Raw genomic sequence first — 21,453 nt, forward strand, 5'->3', positions numbered from 1 at the left:
GTACATAAGAGACAATGAGTCTAAAAAAATACTCCAGTTAAAAGTAAGTACAAAATATGATTCCATTCTAATTTCAGAGTATTTCAAGTATTATGAAAACAGCAGAGGTTGGTAAATGTAGGGGAACAAGCAAAACAAGCCATATCATGGGCCATTTCAGGAAAAATGAGTAAGATTTGTTTCCATCAAATAAAACAAAGTGTGATATTGAAAATGCTATACAATCAACAAGATCTGAGCTCTCAGTACATTATTACAAAACATTTTGAATTAATATTATAGAAATTTTTTTTTTACAGAAACTACAAATAATAAGCAATAATTTAACTCAAGTTCTGATGAAAAAGCGTTACAAATGACTTTTGTCATATTAACAAAAGTATCACAAACTCAAAATCAGAGGATGAAAAATCTAGTAAAATATCTCAGGTTCTTGTTCTGATTTCTAAATCATTGCTGCAAAAACATCTGGGAGATGTACTGCTATTACAAAAATGCAACATAGAAGATGACCAAATGAAAAAATCCTTTCCAAAAAATGTTAAACTAAAGGAACAATCAGATATACATCTATATCATACATAGCACAGCACTCTTTGAATCAGAAACCTGTCATCTTATTTCTTCAATAAGAATACTAAATAAATGCAATTTTGAGAACAGAGATCTTCCAAATACTGACATCAACCCTATTTTTTACTACAGTTCCTTTCTGGTCTTCAGTTTCAGTTCTCTTATAGATTACAAGTGTTTCTGGGCCAATACTTATTAGAACTATTTATTGACTTTAGGCCTGTAGGACATAAGTAAAGTTATGGTGATTCCAACTGATTTCGGGGAAAATTTATAGATGTAAATTGGTTCTCCTATGCTTCCTCTTAAAGTGGAGAGATGAGCACCACAAGGAGCTCTGAATCATGCCCATTCATGGAATCAATAGCTCTGTCTATATCATTTTCAAATGTCACATCAGCTTCTGATTGTGAAAATTTATTGAAAAAAATTAAGCAAAATAGAAGTGTACTAATTTTGAAATAGACAACTAATAGAAACTGAGATGAGACTGTCGACTTGCTGTTCAGTTCCAAATCTTTCCACAAATACAGGCAATATCCTTAGCCCATTTTCAGCTTTTCATATTACAGCCTTGGCTCTCTTTCTTGAATTCCTACACAATCAGAAATGCAAAATTAGTGAATTACTTTGAAATTTTGAAAATGGAAAACAGAGCATGTGCGAAGTCCCTTGAAAATGTTCAAGAAAAACTGGAAAAGTATCCTTTTCAGTTCTGATGCTTCTTACTATTACTTTGTAGGTATAGTAGGCAAACATGTTCCAACTGAAATAAAATTCAAGCTGATGGTTCTCTTCTGTCAACAAGAAATAGCAAATTGTTAATAACTCAGTTGCAATTTAATATTCTATTCTGAAATAAACGCATTTCTTAATTTTTTATTTTTTATTTTTTAAGATTTTTTCAATAAAGGTATTTCTAAGCTAAGCTAGCAATTCAGCATAGCCAGAGTATGGGAAAACCTTCTCTTTTATTTCAGAACACAACTGCTTTCAGAAGACTGCAAAAAAAGAGAGTTTTCAAGTGTAAATTAGCAGCTTCTGTTTATTATATACTTGGTTTATATAAAATATACATAAGGCAATTGGAATGTTGCAGATAAGAAAGGATCTGGGGGTTTATGTGTGTGGTTTTGTCTTGCTTTTTTTTTTGTTTTTTTGACTAGCAAATGACCAAAGGGCCCACATGGTGAGACTTCTGGGAAATAAAACCGTAATAGCATCAAAACTGTATAAAAGGTTTGTATTTAAATTATACAGATCAGCTTATCAGAACACTATTGATTCATCTGGAAGGTTTTTGACTGCTGTTTCTAAGATGAGAATTAACATAATCCATTTAAAATCCATTCTAGAGTCCCTTACTAATTATATATATACACGGAGCTCAGGACCTTGCCCTTTTAACATCTGTTCTGATAAAGCACTGAAATCTTATTAATTTGAAGGTCACCTGTAAGTCAGGATTTAAACAAAAAAAAATTGGCATATAAAGCAATGATGTATTTGTATATTTTGCTTTAAAAACATTCTACAGACTTAATTAAATGTTTTGAATTAAGTTTAGACAGTAATATTATTGTATCATAAATTATCTATCATATGAATGTGAAGATTGTCTATTTAAATATAAACGATTTAAGGAAGCATCTTCAGTGTCATTTCTGTCATACAAATATACTAGTCCCTCGTCCATTCTTCGGGCCTAATCTTTTAAGAAAACATTCTCCAACATAGATTTTATATAATAAGGTCAGAAACTGAAAATAGAAATCTGAAACACCAATAGAGTTCATAAGATAAAATTGTACAGAACGGACCCATCTTGTCATCAAGACCAGAACACTGTAAGATAGATTGATCTATAGTAACATCTTCTCTATAAAAGAGGAAACTTCTAAAGCCAGCATGAAACAAGGCAGGAAAAAATAAGCAAACAAAATCAGAAGATTAATATTAGTGTTTTGTATGATCCAAAGAAAAAGAAAACAATTTTAACTTTGAATTATTACCAGCGCATATAAAGCAAGTTATATTTTAAATGACAGAGAACTTCTAAGATCTATCAATTGAATTTCATTTGAAGGCAGTTAAAAGAAATACTGTAACTTACTTAAAAAAGCTCCAGGTTAAACTAGAGAAGTAAAGCTGTACAGGATAGGAGCAACTCAAATGCCATGAATTTTATTAAGCAGAAAGCATTTACATGCACATGTGAATGTAAAAAAATGTATATTTATGTACTAAAATTCCCTGCTAGATTAAAAAACAAACAAACAAAAAAACCCCTTGAAATTATCATTTAAATTTTATTAAGGAAAGAAATTTAATTTACAAAGAAAAAAAATGTTTTCTGACTTCTGTGCTTCCCTCTGAGACAAATACCATATATCCCTGCTTATTACATTTCATTGAGTAAATATTAAACATTTTCTGTTCCCTATCAAAACAAGACAAATTTGAGGGAGTTCAACTAGAAATTTTCAATATTACCGTGAAAGAGTCAAATTCACAGATGCTGAAGAGAAATTTCAACTGAAAACAAGTCACCGCACAAACAACTTTTTTATTTACAGTTGCCTTTACAATTCAACAGCTTCTCTATGTTTTGTTTGTTTTTTTGTGTGAAAGATCTGCAAAGCCACCAACTTCAACAATTCCCAATTAGATTGTTGATCTACAATCTTCTGAAGAAGCTGGGAAATTTCTCCAGATACATATAACCAAACCCAAACACAGTAGCCCTGCCAAGAGAACTGCATGAAGCATGGTGATCTTATCTCTGACCTAAAACTAAAGTTGGAGAAAGTACTAACAAAATACATAATAATCCCAACAGGTCTTTAGGAGAGCAGTGGAGAAACTAGGCCTCTCCCTTGTGCTTCCTCATCTAAGACTCTAAACCCTTCATAAATCTTTCCAGCCAATTGTGTCTGTTTAGAGCAGATTCCTCAATTATTTTCTCTCACAACTATAGTTCTTGTCAACTTGTGTTATGCATGGCTCAGGAAACAGATAAATAGGATACGGAGCCTTTCACCTCTAGGTCATCAGTTCAAACATAACCCATGTTGGCAGAGACCAAAAGTTGCTACCAATCGATAGCTTTTTGGACTCCTCAGTAGATCTTCTTTCTGTCTCCATAAAAAAGAATATATTCCAAATGCCAAACCCCACATTATCTTATTAAGCTGGCAGTCCTGGAGAAAACAGAATTCTAATCTTTACCATAAAATAACTACCCCCAAAAGTGTAGAGCATCCATGCTTCCTTCTTCCCTTTCTTAAGCATAAGAAATGTTAGTTTTATTCACAGTGAAAGATATAAAGACAATGGAATAATGAAGTTATTACTAAGAGGCTGCAAAACAAAACAAACTCAAACAAAAAGATATTTATTTATTTATTTATTAATAAATACAAATGAAAGCTTAGCTGCATCAACAAACCTCACTGAAGGTTTCTGAGAAAAATGATCTTTGTGCAAAATAAATGCTCCCACCATTTTGTTTGGACAGGTGTTATGAATGCTCATATCCCCAGTTCTTCCAAGAAAGCATCACAGCAAAGATTAAGAAGGTCAGTTTTTAAATTCTTTGTACTTGCATATATCAGCTATGAGGGGTTTTCTGGATGTCCTTGCCAGTGCAGAATCACTTAATGATAAAAACCAAAATGCATTCATCCTTTGGACTTGTTGCTCGGTAAGCCACAAGTAAATTACCACTTGAACTAATCACAAGTGCCGTGAAATATCCATCTCTAGCTAGTATTATAGGAATTGTAAGTCACAGGCAAGTAGTAAGTGTGTAACTAATGAAAGAGATACCTGAGCTGTAGCAGTAGCCTGCAGCAGAACCTAAACCTTCTGTACTTTGTGTGACTTCAAGGTATGGTACATCAAAGCTATGGCATCTCCTCTTTCCCTTAGATCTTTTTATGGTATGACAATGACACGTCTAAACCCTTCAATTCAGTATACTATCACTTGACTTGTAACATTTAAGATTTCCTGTCTGGCAAGCAACTCCTTCCATGGGAAAATTATCAGATCTATATCTCCTAAATAATGGAAATTTAGATTGATACTGCTAACTTTTTCAAAAGTCCCATCCACCAACAGTAGACTACAAACCTATTAGTAAATATGGAGTCAAAGCACTAAGAGTCATCTGCTATTTTATCTCACCTAGGTGATCTTTTATGATGATGTTAGGAACTATAACATCTCTTACAAGCCAGAATGTTATTTGCTTTGCCTGACAGAAGAAGGGAATGGCAGAATGTAGACCCTGATCCCAGCATTTCCACATCAACAACATGCAAAATGTAGCAGATTCTGAAGACCAGGAAGAAAGTGGGAAGTGGTGCAGCTCAGACAGCATACTCTGCACTACAATCTCTGAGCAGCTGGGACACTGGACTGTTTACGTATTTCTTCTCAGGTGCTCCAAGAACACTGCTACAGCACACTGCCAGCTACTTTAAACTACAGTCGTGTCAGTGTCCTGTTCAGAAGAAGCAGTGTAGAGCAGTCAAGATGATGAGATCTACCAAACCGGTTCCCATCCAGCAAGTTTTGATTGTAATGCAAAAGCACAGTTTCAATATTTCTGCAAAAGCCTCCCAGATAGCACATGTACGCAAGTACCATGTAGCACACCCATAGTGCGGGAGATGCAACACATTTGCTGCAGCTCTGCTTGATCAGCAGTGTATGGTATACCTGATATGTTTTGGACGTGTCTGCACCCAGGCTTTAGAGCTGATTTGCTCTTGCATAGCAGCTGTTTAGGATTTTCAGACGTCCAGCTTTATGGCAAGAGGTGTTGGATATTCATATAATAGAAATCCAGACAAAAGAAATCCAGACATAAAGTCAAAAAACAATTTTAGATTGTTGTCTAGAATGTACATCTCTGACTATGCACAGACAGTTCCAAATGAAGATAGTCGGGTCCAGACAGACTTGTTAGTGGGAGCTTCCTGCAGTGGTGCCAGGCACACAGATACACGATGACAACGATCGCAAGTACAGCAGGGAAGAAAAAGAGCAATCGGCATCGGAGGCTGCGTGAAAAGCAGCAGCGGGTAAGGTGGACATGATCTTGTATAAAGCAGGAAGAAGAAAGTGGTGCTGCTGGGGTGGGTGTGCGTAAGGTACAATGCAGCAGCAGCCCCTGGGGGACAGGGACAGCAGAGCAGCCACAGAGAGAACTGGGAACGCTAGGGCTGCAGGAGCAGTGAGTGGCTCCCTCAGAAGACGGAAAGTGAAGAAACAACAGAGGAAGGAAGTACCTATTAAAAAACATTATTCTAGAACTTTATTTTTCACTATGTCTGTTGTGTTTTTTTTACCCTTAAGACTGTGAAAAGACACAACACTTTTTCTCCAAGTCCTTCCCATAGTCTCTCATACACAAAAGATCAGTGTAAAGATATCAGACAAGTCTGAAGAAACATATATGGAGTGAAATGTCCTTTTCCCTTGGTTTATAAATTTGATTCAAATATATTATGACAGACTAAGCAGATATTAATGTATTATTTGAAGATCTCTATTCCCTAGGGGCCTTGTTATCACATCTTAAATTGTCTCAATTTCTTTTTTTTTAAAAGCAAACCTAAAATCCATTTTACTTCACATTCACTTCATATTGTCACTGCATTTAATGCTATTTAACTAAACATTATTTTCCATACCAATCATTAAGCTTTTAGAAGTCCTTATATTTAGTACAATATTTGCTCACTTGTAATGGCATTCTTGAAACAGACCAGGTATTATGAAGAATGTAAGTCCGTATGACAGGACTTTTATATTTATTTGTCTATACCAGTTTTTGCTAATCTATCAGTTTATTTACAGAAGGTGTATTTTGCTAATAAAAATAAATTCACTCACCTTTTCACTTTCATCTGTTCTTTTAGTTTGCTGTACATTTCCAGCACTGCATAAAAACAAGCAGATTAACCCATGCATCTTATTGTGGTTTTAGTTAATAAAAAAGGAAATATAACTGAAAAGAACAAAATAAACAATGAAAAAGGATATGCTAAATTTGTCTAATTCAATTCCTTCTACAATGGTAATGTGATAAAACTAGGAAGAAAAAGATTCTAGAATGAAGATAAGAGAAAGGAACTGATCTTATAACAGCTTTTAAAAGAAAAAATAACTAAGATTAAACAGAACAGTAGACAATATTTCAAGCATACATTTACTTACCACTACTTTATCTATTTTACAAGTCTACGATCTGTTACCACTAAATGACAACAGTACCCTCTACTGTAATCAGAGTAAGTCAGCAAGACTTTACAAAAGAAATTCTCAAATCCGTAGTACTATATCCTCAAATCCTACAAGCAGGAAGTCCTTATAGAGCTGTGTGCAATCCCACAATATCACTTTTTTGAAATGTTATTTGGAGCCTTTATGTTTTATTATAAAAGACTGCAATGTCACCGAACTGAAACAAAGTACAATTTTCAAACAGAAAAATTTGTAATTTTTGAAGAATTCAAATAGTTAAAAAAAATAAGGAACAACTTTACTGTTTAGCAAATTAAAAGTATGAGTACAATTAAAAGTACATGTAGATACTTCATTTGCACTATTTATATCTTTCACAATGTTTTCTCAAAAAGTGGCAAAATTGCCCTATGTCAAATACTATAAAGTCAGAGAATCTATATGTGGACATCTTTCTAAAACACCATGAACCTTTTGCCAAACTGGATTTTACAGGGCCACTACTTAGAAAATAAAATTCTTATGTATTTTAGGCACTATGACTTACTTTTTCTTACTATTATTATTTGCAACCATCTTTAGCCATCCGTCACTCACCTGGAAGACATAACTGTAGCTTTTCTACAACGGTTGTAATATTCCTTTGCTGAACTCTACATCGGATGATTTCCTCTGTTTGGGCTATCACCTTGGAGGTTTTTTAACAGAAAATTACAATTAAATTATGCAAACACATTTGATTTGCTACAAATATTTATAATGCCCATATAGGAAGAACCATTTTCTCACCTCTTTCCCAGCATCCTGAAGCCTTCGGTTGGTATCAGTAACTTGGACCTTAAAAATAATTTCACCTTTGTTAGACAAATATGCATATATTGCCCTGATGTGACTGCTCACCCTTGTAATCAGATCATGCTTCATGAGAAACTTGGAACAAAGAAATGCAAATTCAAATTAACTCTACAGCTTGAACTTGAACTTTTGATCGCAAAGGGCTTTCGTTAACTTCAATTACTTATGACAGTTCTTTCTAACAGATTCTGTGGCAAACTTCTCAAATTTACTTGGGATTTTTGAACTTTCCTTGTTTCTGCAGGTCTGTCAAACAATTCAAATCATTGACCCAATTGACCACTGGTCCCTTTTTGATAACCTCAATGAGCTCTATGGGCCATTCATTGTCTGTAAGAAATGGTGATTGCATTTTATGGTAATTAAACATTCATACTTTGCTGAATGCAAACACTGGGTGGTTGATTAACATCAAACGTGGAAATCTCCAAACCACAGCAACATTTTAATGCTGCAGGTGCAGGCAAAGCTCGACCTCAGATTTTCCCACATAGTAAGTGACTCATTAGGTCATCATAATAAGGAAGCACATTCTAGTTTATTAAAAATCTCATTAATTTCTGAACAAAGATGCTCAATGACCTCATTGACGCTGTATTTGGTCTCTTGTTATCTGAATATCCTTTATATAATGCTCTTCTAATCATAACCTCTGATGAACTATACTCTTTCTGTCTGGTGTGCATATTTTGCTCTCAAAAGTGTAAAGAGAGCTAAAAGGGACAGATCTCATAATTCACTATAATGCATTCTGATTTGTGAGTAAATCTTATTTGTCGTTTCTAAAGAAAACTACTAACTCCACCTACTCTCCTACTCATTTACAGTGTAAATAGAACATATTTTTCAGGGATAATTGCAGTCTTCTTACTATTCTAATCAAGATTTCAAACTTTCTAAGGTCTGACATGTAAACACATGATTAGAAAAAGCAGACCTACATAAGAAATCATGGTTTTGCCATTACTTTGCTATTTGTTACCATGTGAGAAAGCCTCTAGGAATCACAAAATTGTTTTGCTAGCATTTTCTGAACGTGTATATGAGAAAATCAGAATTAGACCTAATAAAATATTTAACTTTATAAATGCATTACTGCCTCAGGCAAAACAGTATTCATCACAAATCCTACAAATTCCACTTTTAAAAAAAGTTTCAAATAACAGAATGTATGTGATAGGTCATGAAAATTCTATTCTTCAGTAGAAAAGTCAAGTCCCTCCCTTTTTTTTTTTTTTAATTCAAAGGCAATAATATAAAACCCTGACAAACTAGCTCCTTACCTTTAATTTTTCTGCATCAGCTCTAACTTTAAGAAGTTCTGTGATAGCATCCACAAAGCCCTGATGGTGAAAATTGCACATCTTTTCTATCTCCCTGTCATGGTTACGTATGCAGGTATCTAGTTTTTCCATAAACCTCTGATGTGCATTTGGTTGGTCATCGTATACAGACCTGTTAAATACAAATAAGAAAATCAAAGTTTACTTCCTCTCCATCACTTAAATGCAGTATGCAAGAATCTTTATTGAAATCTCTCTTAGAAAAAAAAGTAAAAGCATGCAATCTTGATGTTATGGTACCATTATTTGTGATGCACTCCACCAAAATCAGCATTAAAACAAAGAGGTAGTACAAAACTGAGAACTGAACCCAGCCCTTACGGCATTAATCCAGGTGCTTAACCAGTTACATCATGGTTGACCTGAGCCTCACTGGTCTGTTGTTTATGCCCTAATGCTCAAACACGGATACAAAAGATTCTGTTTCTCTGACCACCTCAAATGGCATGGATCGCTTTTCTATCAAATTTCACTCTTCCCTAAATATAAGAAAGTGCAAACGTACAATCTAACATTCCTAAGAGCAGAGTTATCCAACTGCATCAGTGTTAGATGCCCCCAGCCAAAATGACCAGAGCAGCTGCCAGAGACAGGCCTGTCCGCTCCCAGAGCAGCCTCTGTACTACTCTCCTCCAGAACCCCAAACATGTCCTAGGGCAAAATCATCGCATGCACATGCCTAAGGCTGCTACCAAAGTGAGACCAAGCTATCAGGAATGGCTTTAATCAGCTCTTTTGGTTTATTTTATTAACTGTTTGAATACTAAAATTAGAAACCTCAAGTAGGAAAAATGACTGCAGAAGTTACCAGAGTAAGTTTTGAGCTGTTTCAGAATGGAGAGCTGCATGGAAAAACACTCTGGCATGACAGTGAGCAAAGGAGCCAGAAGGCAATTTAAAGTAGAAGAAGCAAAAAAAAAAAAAAAGAGAGAAAGAGAGAGAGAGAGAGAACTGCATGGGAAATCAAAGGTACAGAGTCTCCCAAGACAGGGAGAATTCAATAATAAAATAAAAAACATGAGTGTGAAAATCTTGAAATTGCATTTTTTTAGCCTCTAATGTCCCTCCATTATTACAAAGATTTCTCCATAAATCTGCAAGGCAAAGCTGTTTAAAATAAATAAATCAGTAGCAATCTGAAGACGGGAAAAGAAGGTTGAAGTTCCAATGGAGTCGATGCTGTCTGTAGCAGACTTCGGTCTGAAGTTCAAGAGCCAGATAACAGTGAGCCAAAGCCTCCACAACTGAGCAGAGGGAAAGACATCCTGGCCTGGAGCCCCAAGTATGGAAAGGCTACAGAGCTGTTGGAGCAGGTCCAGAAGAGGGCCACAAAGATGGCCAGAAGGCTGGAGCACCTCTCCTATGAAGAAAGGTTGAGGGAGTTGGGCTTGTTTAGCTTGGAGAAGGGAGAGCTTGGAGGGCTTCTTGTAGCCTTCCAGTACTTGAGGGGAGTTTACAGACAGGAGAGACTGACTTATTACACAGTCTGATGGTGATAAGACAAGGGGAATGGCTATAAAGTAAAAGAGGAGAGGTTTAGGTTAGACATTAGAAAGAAATTTTTTACTCAGAGGGTGGTGAGGTGCTGGCACAGGCTGCCCAGAGAAGTTGTGGACACCCCATCGCTGGAGACACACAACCTGGGTTGGATCAGGTGCTGGGCAGTTTGATCTGGAGAGTGGCACCCAACCCATGGCACAGGGGTTGGAACTGTGTGGTCCTTAAGGTCCCCTCCAACCTAAGCCATTCTGTGATTCTATGATCTACAATTCTATGAAAGCACTTTCCTCTTTACCTTCTCACAGAAGTTTGACTTCCCACAGTCTTTAAGATCCTCTGTTCTAAACAGACAGCTGAGTTCTGCCAGTCTGGGTCATCACTGCCTGCTCAACAACACTATGGCCGAGTGCCTGGTAAGAACCTGACCTTTCACAGAAGATTAAAACGCTCCTAACTAGATTCTTGATGCTTTTTTAGTTCCTTTTGACCTTGGGCAATATAACGAGAGAAGGAATTGAATCTGGAGAAATAAGGAAGGCAATAAGCTGTCCCCCATAGCAAAGAAAGAAAGCCAGTTCCTGAGAGCCTGCTTGCTTACAAATATTCTCTTAGAGTAAAATCCACACAGTAAAATATTCCTGTTTGCCTGATGAATCAACCCTTGAAAGCCATGAGGATTATCCTCCTTTGCTTATGATAGGAAAATAAGGGTAACGTGCTGAAAGGCTGGCTCCTTCCTCCTAAGTGCACCAGAGGAAAATCCACAGCTGCTGACCTGTGAAATGGTTCACAAAGGGGAAAATGCCCCTCACCCTTTCCGCCGCTGCAGTGTGATAACGCAGCTGGAAGGAGCACAGTGTGACAAGCAGGCAATCTCCTCCTGTGGTGCCTGGCAGGCTGCCTGCAAGAGACACCTCGCGCTGCCCAGAGCGGCTGGGCCATGAGGTCTGTGGTTGGAGATGAGGAGTAACCCCAGCTGCCAGCAGGAACACTCACACCAAGGGCAAGCACTGGTCAGAGTGGGAAGCAGAACTGGCTATGGTGATGAAAGGTGCCAGATGCATTCCTATTACGTCAGCTCACTGGGGAAGTTGTTGGCATCTGAGGAAATGAGGGGAGACGTGTAGGCTGTATCACTTATATCTTTAGAAGAACAGAGAAGGGATGAGAGAAAGTTGTGACAGCTGATGTTATGTGCTCTGAAACACCACAAGCTGGTTGTATGAGCATTGCTACAAGAAAATGTCAGAGGTGCTGAAACCCGCAGGGTGGGCACAGGGGAACACCCGCCTGCCCCACAGTGCCATTTCTGGAGCACAAATAAAGAGTAAGAGGACTACAGGCACCCGACTGAGCCTTCAAAGATACTGTGCATGCACGATTCCTCCCTGCATGGACCACACACAATGTCTGTGCTGAATGCAAAACCAAAATGAGAAAAAAGCTTTATTTGTTGCTGCTTCCCTCCAAGTTTAGGTCTCCCTACGCTGTTCTCAAAGAAAAGTGGAAAAGGAGTATCACTATCAGAAAAGTAGAATTGTATCACTGTGTATTCACACTCTTCAACATACTCATAAGTGAAAACAGTAGTAAAACACCACAGACCAAATATATCTAAAATGAGAACAAGACAGTAAAAAGATGCTGCTAGGGGAACTCCACCACTGGGTTTGTACTGCCTGAGTGTCTGCTTGTGGTCATAGCAATGCCTTTGGATTTAGCTGCTCCCTGGTGTTCTGGGGCTTTCCAGTAGCTACAGTTCACCACTCCTGATACTTCTGCATCACATTCAAATCTACCATCACTGGCAGACATGTTTATGAAACACTGAGTGACATAATTAGTTTGCTGTCAGATTTCTTGTGCATGTAAAACGTTATCAAATAACTCCAGACAACACGACAAGATTCTGGAACTGCACACAGTGTAGCATAGGCTGTGCAGTATTCACCATTATAAGAATCAGTATTTGTTATTTTTTCTTAGTATTAAAATGACTTATATCTCAGGGTAATGAAAATAAAAATGTATTGGTTGTTAATTCACAGGAGTATTATCATAATACTTAATTCAAACCCATAAGTGCTTAAAATTACAAAATAATAATAGTATTATAATATTCAATTAATAATCAATGCACTGCCTTCACTAAGAGATTATCCTACTGTATTAAAACAATAGTTGCTATTTTATGTTCTGCATAATACTGCTTTCTGGAAGGATGCGAACTAAAGAAGACCTAATTGATGATCTACGATCTGAACTTGGATTTCGACAGAGCTCCTTGAGATTCACCAATGGTACATATTTCACGTTAATTACATATGTCAAGAGCTCCACCTGGTGGGAACAGTAACACATCACCCTCCCGCAGCGTGCTATGGAAAAAAAAATCCTGAGATAGAACTGCTTATCTTTGAAGGGAAAAAAATCACCACTGTTACTAGGAAAAATAAATACATAAATAATCACACTTTGAGTCACAAACCTCTGAGACTCACGAGAAGAAAGAAAAGGAATTAAGAAGTTCACCAACTTTCTGTGCTTTGTACTCTTAGTACGCCATACAGATTTCATCTGCCTGCAATTTCTGAGGCTTCAGAAATAAGTCTGACCAAAAGCACTGCTCTTTTTAAAGTATAAACCTACTTGAGAGAGCCATCCCATTTCTGTCCATGGACAGAAATTATACATCTTCTTACAACTGTAAACAGAACTGAGTAACGTGTGCCTGATTCACCCATCAGGCAATGTTACACACGCTACACTGTGGTTTGTTTTCTATTATGCAGCTTATTTTCCCCCACACACATTTCAAAAATGACCTAGATTTAGCTAAATGAAGTCATTACTAACTGATAGCTATTGATCTGAAGATTACAGCACTGCAAACAACCCTGATAAAAATTCTTTGTGTTTCCAGTTAAACAGTCCTGCAGATAGATGGCCGCACTGCAATAAACCAGAGAGAAATAGAGTTCTGCAAAAAGAAGTGCCTGCAATTCTACTTGCCATTATGCCTGCCCTAGAAACAGATTGATTTATGTTGCTTCACATATTTCAGGCTGAAGTACATTAAAAAGGGCGTAAGCACATCTAGGCTACCAAGCATATTTTACATGTGTAACGTCTAGTTCTTTCAATCTTTGTCTACATTTACACACTTCTGCTGGGGAGAACAGGGCATCCATGAAGAGCACAAGCAGAAGTGGAGAATGTCTTTCTGTTAATGAGCGTAGTAGGTTATTTCTTCCCAGAATTCAGTATGTAGATGGTTCTCTGACTCATCTCAACAACTGGACAATATGAGTCACATGTGTGTTGTTAGTGGCATGTACAAGATAATGCAGAAAGTACTCAGAAGAAGAAAAAAAAAAAGAAAGAAAAATAAATCAGGGAAAGTCAATTCTGGAGGCAGCTTAACCTAATTTGCTTTCAAGTATCATTCCTAGGTACAGATTAGTATACTGCAGTATTGCAGGTTACTTTAATAGTCCAGTGATCACAATGATTAAAGAAATATACAAGAAAGGAGAAAGATATCTCCATCTCTTACTCAACATTACTGCAGTAGAGATATTTTTGCCTAGGTCTTTTCTTACCAGCTGGACTGAAGGGACAAAGGTGACACATACAGGAATTCAGTTATTAATAAACAAATGATGGAGAATTTTCAGATATACAACCATCTACCATTGAAGACAAGTTTACTGGACACCCTACTAATAACCACAAAGAAATTCTTAGCAATTTTATTTTCGGAACTGAAGCACACAATGAAAAACGTAATTCAGTGCATCCTATTTTGACACTATGTGCGTTCACCTGCAAAAATCGATTGTAACACCAGAGGGCACATTCAACACACACGCAAAAAAACCCTGACATCTATTGAGCAAAAACGGTCATCTTCAGAGAGCTAAAACTCAGCCAAGACTCATAAAGCCTAATCTGCCATGAATCTCACCTGACTCTTTATAATAAACAAATAAATAAGTAATTCTCATATTATCTGATCTATTATAATGCCAATTTCCATACCGACTCATTGTCACTCGAAGATGCTATTAAGAACCTCTTCACAAATGGTTACAGTATAGTTTCAAAAATACGTTTCTGCTACAGATGTATGCAGATCAATTCCTGTAGATGCAACCAGGATGCAATCTATTAAATGCCCAACCGCAAACCGGATTAAAAGAATAACAGCATCGGGTTTTGTTTTGTTTTTTAAAGTTACAGTTCAAAGAATAGAAATAGGTTAATTTAATACACTGACAGGACTGCTGGGCTTATAAGTATAAAAGGAGAGGAGACAAACAATACTTCTGAGAATTCAGCAAACACCCCAAATTTCCTTTTCACAACACATACCTGGTTTTCACGTCTACACCAGCTTACAACCACAAAGTGAGGATAATCACCACAGCTTCCACTGCAATCTATCTGGTGGGAGTTTAGCTTGAAAGAGTGAATTACAAGAGTAATCAGAAGAAGAAATGAAGCAATTTTTTCCTTATATTTATGGCAATATAATGGTAGTGAGAACTGCCCATGTACTCAGTTTTCAGGCAAAAATGAACTTGAAAAGGGAAAACAAACAAACAAACAAAAAAAACCATAAAACAAGCAACAACAAAACACCACAAGCATTATTTCTTGAAGTTATGTGGTCTTTTTTGCTTGTTTGTTTTTTAAACAGGTAATGATTTGACTTTAGATCACTACACATTCAGGATAAATATCTCTGAGCTTATGCAGCACTACCTTTTTTTTTGAGTGAACAATTCTCTTCTTAGTAATGAAATCATTTATAGTAATGTGCTCTCACAGCATTAAAGAGGAGATAGACTATTTAAAAAATAGCAAAAATTGATGTCAGTAAAGAGAGAAAATCCCACCTATCTACAAGGGGTAGACCATGGAAATGCAGGGTAGAGTTTGATGGCAGCATGGCTCGGGCAGAGCTCTGGAGTAAACCAAAGGCCTTAAAGTGTGAGTCTCTGTTACAAATGTTCAGGTATGAAACACACCAGGGGTCTCAAATACTTTCAATTCTTATTTTGAGTAAGGACCACCCCTCAGGCCACAAGCACAATGTTCTCCCTCACTTCTGTTTGGCGCTGAGCTGAAATACCCACACCAACACATAACTATCAGAAAACTACAATCCTAATTCTCCACACACCAAACTTTCTGCTCCTAATTTCTGTCCCATTCAGGTTTAAAGCGGTTAGAAAGCCAACAGATACTGCTGATGAAAGAATTCATAAAGCTGGGTCAAGTATGAGGAGCACAGCTGAAGTTGAAGCTCAGCTGTTGGGACAGCAGTGCAGGCCGTGCTGCAGCTCATCACCAACCAATGTCTGCTGCTGCCGTGTTCACCCCCCGCCCAGCCCGTCCTGTCCCATTTCTAGGAGGAATTGCACATTCCCCACCCATTCCTGCATTGCCACAGTCTTTCATTTCCTGATTGCACAAGACATATGAAGCAATTAAAACTGTATACACGTGTTCCTGTCAGTATACTTATAACCATTCAGTAGGTGTTACATCTCCATGAGTGCTGCTACAATAATGGGAATCACACCTGCACAATAGTTGTACAAGTCTGACTTAAGCTGTGCAACTTCTAGAATTGCAAAGGATGCAACAGAAACATTCATTTGTAGAACTTCAGATTTAGAAACATGGGGGATAAATAATTTTAATTGATCAAATTGAGCAGTTAAACCAAGTCACACACGCACAAAAAAAAAGAAATTCAGGCACACAATTTGTATTTCATTTTTCAAAGCAATATATAACACACACAAAGAATCCTCAATCTAACAGATACAAATAAACCAATCCTCACGTGAAGAAGTAGTGCTTGTGGAAAACCATGTTTTTAGAACTAATAGCCTGCTGCCAAAGCTAATTTTGTATGGAGATCAGAGATGCTCCCAACTAACTCCTATAAACACACTGCACGAAGTGGCCAAGTAGATGAGAGAGAGGGAATACAGCTGTAAAATAGTATTAACAATTCAAATTTGAATAAAGAGTTCAGTGGGATCCATGCAAGCACACACACACACACAAAAAAACTGATCATGCAAATTAAGACTTTAAAACAGAACTGTCATTTTGACTACAGCCATGGCATCCCTAAGCACGACCCTACAACACATGTTCAGTTTAAGCTGCAATTTCACAGGAAACACTGCAGAAATTTCCTTTGTCTGGCAATATTCAAAGATATTTTGTGTTTACACAAACTACAAACTTTGTATGGGTTTTTCCATGGAGTAATTTCATATAGGTTGCTGTGTACACCCTTAAAAAGCTTTATAAAATAATGTCCAGGTGTTTCCTGTAATTCAACTTGAGTTATGGCAATAAGCACATTTCTTAAAACCTAAGCAGACTTTCTTTGCCAGACACTACCTAGGGTCCAGTTCTACCATCCTTATTTATAATCACCTCTCACTGCACTATTTAAAAGATCTTGTTACATGCCAGAACAATGCAGAATCCAAGCCCTCGCCTAATCAGAGAAAAGATTTTATTAATCTTAGCTTAGCTGGTATGCTTCACTTGCCTGGTTTTCCTGTATGTGCAATTTCTGTGAATTGTTCTCACTAATAGTATCCTGTTTCTATGAGCAGGAAAAGGCTGAGTACAGTTTGTTAGTTAACATTACTTCCTATAACCAGGGTCCATATTCTGTAGCAGCAACACTACAGCAGTCATTGTTCACCCTGGATAAGCAATGGAGCACACCGATGGCTGTTAATGGACATCCTCTGCAGCAAAACAGGAGCTGATAATCAGCAAACCCAGATTTGCAATAGACTTCCTCCTTCCTGTTTTTACACTGCTGACCAAGGAGATGCCTCTTCCTGCTGAGCCTTTGTGCTACTTACTGATGTATGAAGCAAGAAACTGAAAAACAAGTGCTGTGCTACTTTTTTTTTTTCTTTCAAATTTGAGTTTAAATGGTAGATTAAAAAAAAAAAAAAAAGACAAGGCTGCTGACACGCAGCAAAATGCCATGTCTGGCCATCTGCTTCACATATCCAAACTAATACAGTGAACGTAGCTGGAACCAATGTTATCACATGGAAAATATAACCAGAAACAAGTCCATATATATCAATATTCTTATTTGCCCTTTTTATTTCCACAGATCAAAACATTAATTGTTCAATCTGAAGAGAAATGGGGAATTCACCTAGAAATGAAAAATTGAACTTCTGGGATGTTTTTAAAGGTTTGATCAGACTTCTACTGTGCATGCTCCAGAAACTATTAGCCATCTCCTACAGCCTATAGCTCACGTGTCATCTGTATCTGGGATGCTTTATACGTAACCTTCAAGATAACTACATACCAATTGTTTTGTACAGCCTTCATGACACATACAAAGATTGAACAGAGCATTTAAAAGTAACAAAGGCCCACTGACATAACTAAGATGCCTAAGTAACTTGTTTCAATTCATTTTGAATACCAACACCACACAGATGTGAGTATTTTTAGAAATAAGTTCCAAATATCCAATAATGTAACTTTTACAAACCATTTAATTAAGAATGTGTTTTATTCAATATAAAAAGAACAGATGATAACTCTTAAATGTATCACATTAAATGTATAATCAAAGCATACATTTTCCAATAATTTTATATTATTTGTGTTAACTTTATGAGCTCACATAGCCTATATGTAGGACAGAAAATTTTGATTTTTCTCACACAAATCCACAAGCTATGCTACAATTCTGTTACATGCACATCTCCCAGGATCACTGAAGAAAATGGAAGATGACTTTTGAGAAGCCTGTGTAATTCCAAAGCCCATCCTTCTGTTGGGAAATATTTTGTATACATATGTGTATGTGTTACCTGACTTTACTAATATTTGATAAGTTCCTCCAATACTTTATCTGCTTGACAAACAGACTACGTAGCAGAAAAACTTGTTCAAGTCTTTAGGAAAGCTAACACTGGCAACCCCACATAAATACTATTTTTAAGGGAAGATAGTGCATTTTGGTCACCTGGTCATAATTCCTTCAGTTTAAAAAGCAACATAGCACAAAACAATAAGAATTACATTAACTTCATACTGAAATTAACCTAAAAACAAAGCTCAAAAGAAAATGCTGTCTCACTGATATCAGTGGGACAGGGATAGCCCACAAGCACCCCAGGCATAAGGAAGTTGGCAAACTGAAAACCCCCGTGACAGCTGCTACCAACAGAAAAACCCAACGCTCTGTGACAGAAGGAGAGCAGAGGGTATCAGCACCAACCACATGATACTTGGACGTTTGAACACTTCTGTTTGAAGCTGAAATGCCTCAGGAGCCCCCTTAGATATATGTACTACAGCATAGACATCATTAATTCTGTACTACTCTGATTAATGGAAAATTGCAAGACTTGTACTCAATGCAGTTTTGCAAGTAAGTTTATTTTCTCTGAGACAGTGAAAATATCACTCAGTATTGGAGGTTGGAACACCTTCCTTAAAAGCTAATGCAATTAATATTTATTAAAAAAAAAAAAGACAAAGAAGAAAGTCCTTGCTCTCTTCAGGTCACCTGAACCAAACACGTAAGTCCTTCCGTCAGGGCTGATGCACTCTAATACAGACCTGCCCCTCTCCTTCTTCACCCCTCCTCCAGCCATGAGGCTCCCGACTGGGCTGTGTTACTGGCAGGACAGTTCCATGGCAGCTTCTGCACAGGACCCAGTCAGTCAGGCACACAAATAACTCCTCAGCACAGACAGACAAGATGAGGAAAAGGCACGTTGCTGAACAGACTTCAAGGTGAACATCAAACCGACCATGATGTCATTGTTTTATCAAGGTCTGTGGTGACAGGGATAAGGTTTGGGCATTTCATTCACTGTCAGATAGTAGCCAGAGAGACTGGCAGCACCTGGATGGTATAGCTAGCCATAGCAAGTCCTTAAGTAAGATAAGATCTAATTTGACTATTTGATACTGGTGCAAAACTAGTTTGATGTTTTTGAACAAGTTAGAACTGAATATTTTACTACAGCACATTGAAATATTTTCCTATTTGCACATCCATTTCTGGCATTATTTAAAGAAGATCAGTCCTCATAGATTTCCACATTATTTCTGAAGTATAATCCATGATATAGAATGTGAAAAAAACCGCTGAACTGCATGTAGCTGCTATAGCTGCAGCCTTATATGTGCAAATACTCTAGAACTTACAGGTCAAAAAGAAGCTTATGTTTAATTGTCAGGTAGACAGCTGCACTGAGAAAACTGCAAAGTCACAGGGCAATGGTTCAGAAATGCACACAGAAGGCTAGAGAGCAGTGCACGTCATTGGCTTTCAAAAAAAAGAAGAAAAAAAAAACAACAGATGAACCACAAATATTGCAGGAAAGTGCCTGCATGACTGATATTTGTGTAAGATGTAAAATTAATGAACTTCCTATGCATATTGCAGGTCCAAAAATCTGGGTCAACAGACACTACATAAAATCAGCTTGAGGAATAACTCAGTAAAGAAACTACTTAAATAACAGATGAATTTACTGAATTTAACAGTGTAACAGTGAATAGGCTATGCATACCATGGTCAGTCAGGTTAAACCGAGATGAGACATGATGTTACAGACCACAACAGTCACTTATTAAGTACACCCCTGCAGATCTCTCAGCTGATTATGTCTTTCTTTTAAAAACTTTCAGGTATTTTGAAACATGTTTCCTGAACATAGGAACAATTTCAAACTCTTTGGTAATGCTCATGGAATTACAGAGAACTCTTTCAGAAGCATTCTTCTCACAGGTTAGGGGTTAGGTCGAAGCCTCACTCAGCAGTTCCAATTTGGAAAACACTGCAAGGACTGAGTCAGGAGCTGATGCATAAACACTTACAAAGATTGAGATAGCCTGATTTGCAGACACATATTTCATGACAGACTTAATCAGCATGGAACATAAAGATTTTTGTACAACCAGAAATGCGATGCGTTGATTATCCACCAGTTTCAGGCTTTGTAAAAGCAAAGCACTGTGCTGAAACTTGCAGCAATTGAAGTGAATCCTCACTTTCTAAGATCTTACATCCTACCGGTGGCAAATCTGAAGAGTTTCTGAAATATCAGGCTAGCCTACAGAATAAAGAAAAAACTGCAGTTCTACCACTGAATATATAAATGAGAAATAGTTAGCCCATAGCATACAATATTATTATGCTGTTCTCATGCTATATAATGGGCTAGTGATAAAAATATATATTGTTTCCAAAAAATATATATTGTGACAGACTTGTTCACACAGACGGTTGCTTTATCCAACTCTTCCCTTTCCACTTGAATACTCTGAATATTATCAAATCCTGCTCCAAGTGCAAAGCCTGCAGCAAACACAACACAGGCAAGCCGCTGGTTTATCACCATGCCTCCAACTCAATAAGGAGGCAGCTCTCTGCAGCTGGGTCTGTAAAGTGAAAAGTACAAAGTAGCTATTATAACAAAGATAAACTGATACATACATATATGTCAAAGCTCTGCGACCTGATCCAGAAACCATCAGACCCTACACAGAAGGGATTTGGAGTTCCTCTGGGCTACTTTGTAACTTCAGTTTGAAGAGGAATGTAACACAGTAACTCAGGAACAAGCGCAGTTAGAGCATTCCTGAAGATAAAGACCAATTTTTGAACCAGAGAAATAGCTTGTAACACTGTGAAATACCCTATTTTTTGAAATTAAGATACATTATTAAACCAATTCAGTTTTGATTCAAAACGCTGGCTGACGACCTGGGAGTCTTTTTGCATTTGTTCTGCATTAAGAACAAGACTGAGTTACAGACAAGAAGAGAATTGCTGCCTCGTAACCCAAAACCAAAATATGAGAACACAGAAAAATGCCCTTAGATAACGATA

The 21,453-nt window shown here is 37.2% G+C and overlaps 1 protein-coding gene across 7 annotated transcripts in view; it reads right to left on the reverse strand.

Moving 5' to 3' along the window:
- Nucleotides 1-21,453, reverse strand: part of EXOC6 (exocyst complex component 6) — an 87,940-nt gene that overhangs the window by 57,816 nt on the left and 8,671 nt on the right. For 6 of the 7 annotated variants that reach the window (XM_085229009.1, XM_085229008.1, XM_085229010.1 and 3 more), the window contains exons 2-5: nucleotides 8,967-9,138; nucleotides 7,618-7,665; nucleotides 7,426-7,516; nucleotides 6,478-6,523 (exon numbers count right to left, since the gene is read on the reverse strand). In XM_085229009.1, coding sequence (XP_085085135.1) covers nucleotides 6,478-6,523; nucleotides 7,426-7,516; nucleotides 7,618-7,665; nucleotides 8,967-9,138 — 357 coding nt within the window. Of the gene's footprint in view, nucleotides 1-6,477; nucleotides 6,524-7,425; nucleotides 7,517-7,617; nucleotides 7,666-8,966; nucleotides 9,139-14,900; nucleotides 14,988-21,453 lie in introns of all 7 variants that reach the window. The other variant, XM_085229015.1, reaches the window with a different exon arrangement.

The sequence above is a fragment of the Meleagris gallopavo genome, chromosome 8 (genome assembly GCF_905368555.1).
Source record: "Meleagris gallopavo chromosome 8, MGAL_WU_HG_1.1, whole genome shotgun sequence".
In the NCBI taxonomy this organism is placed as follows: Eukaryota; Metazoa; Chordata; class Aves; order Galliformes; family Phasianidae; genus Meleagris; species Meleagris gallopavo.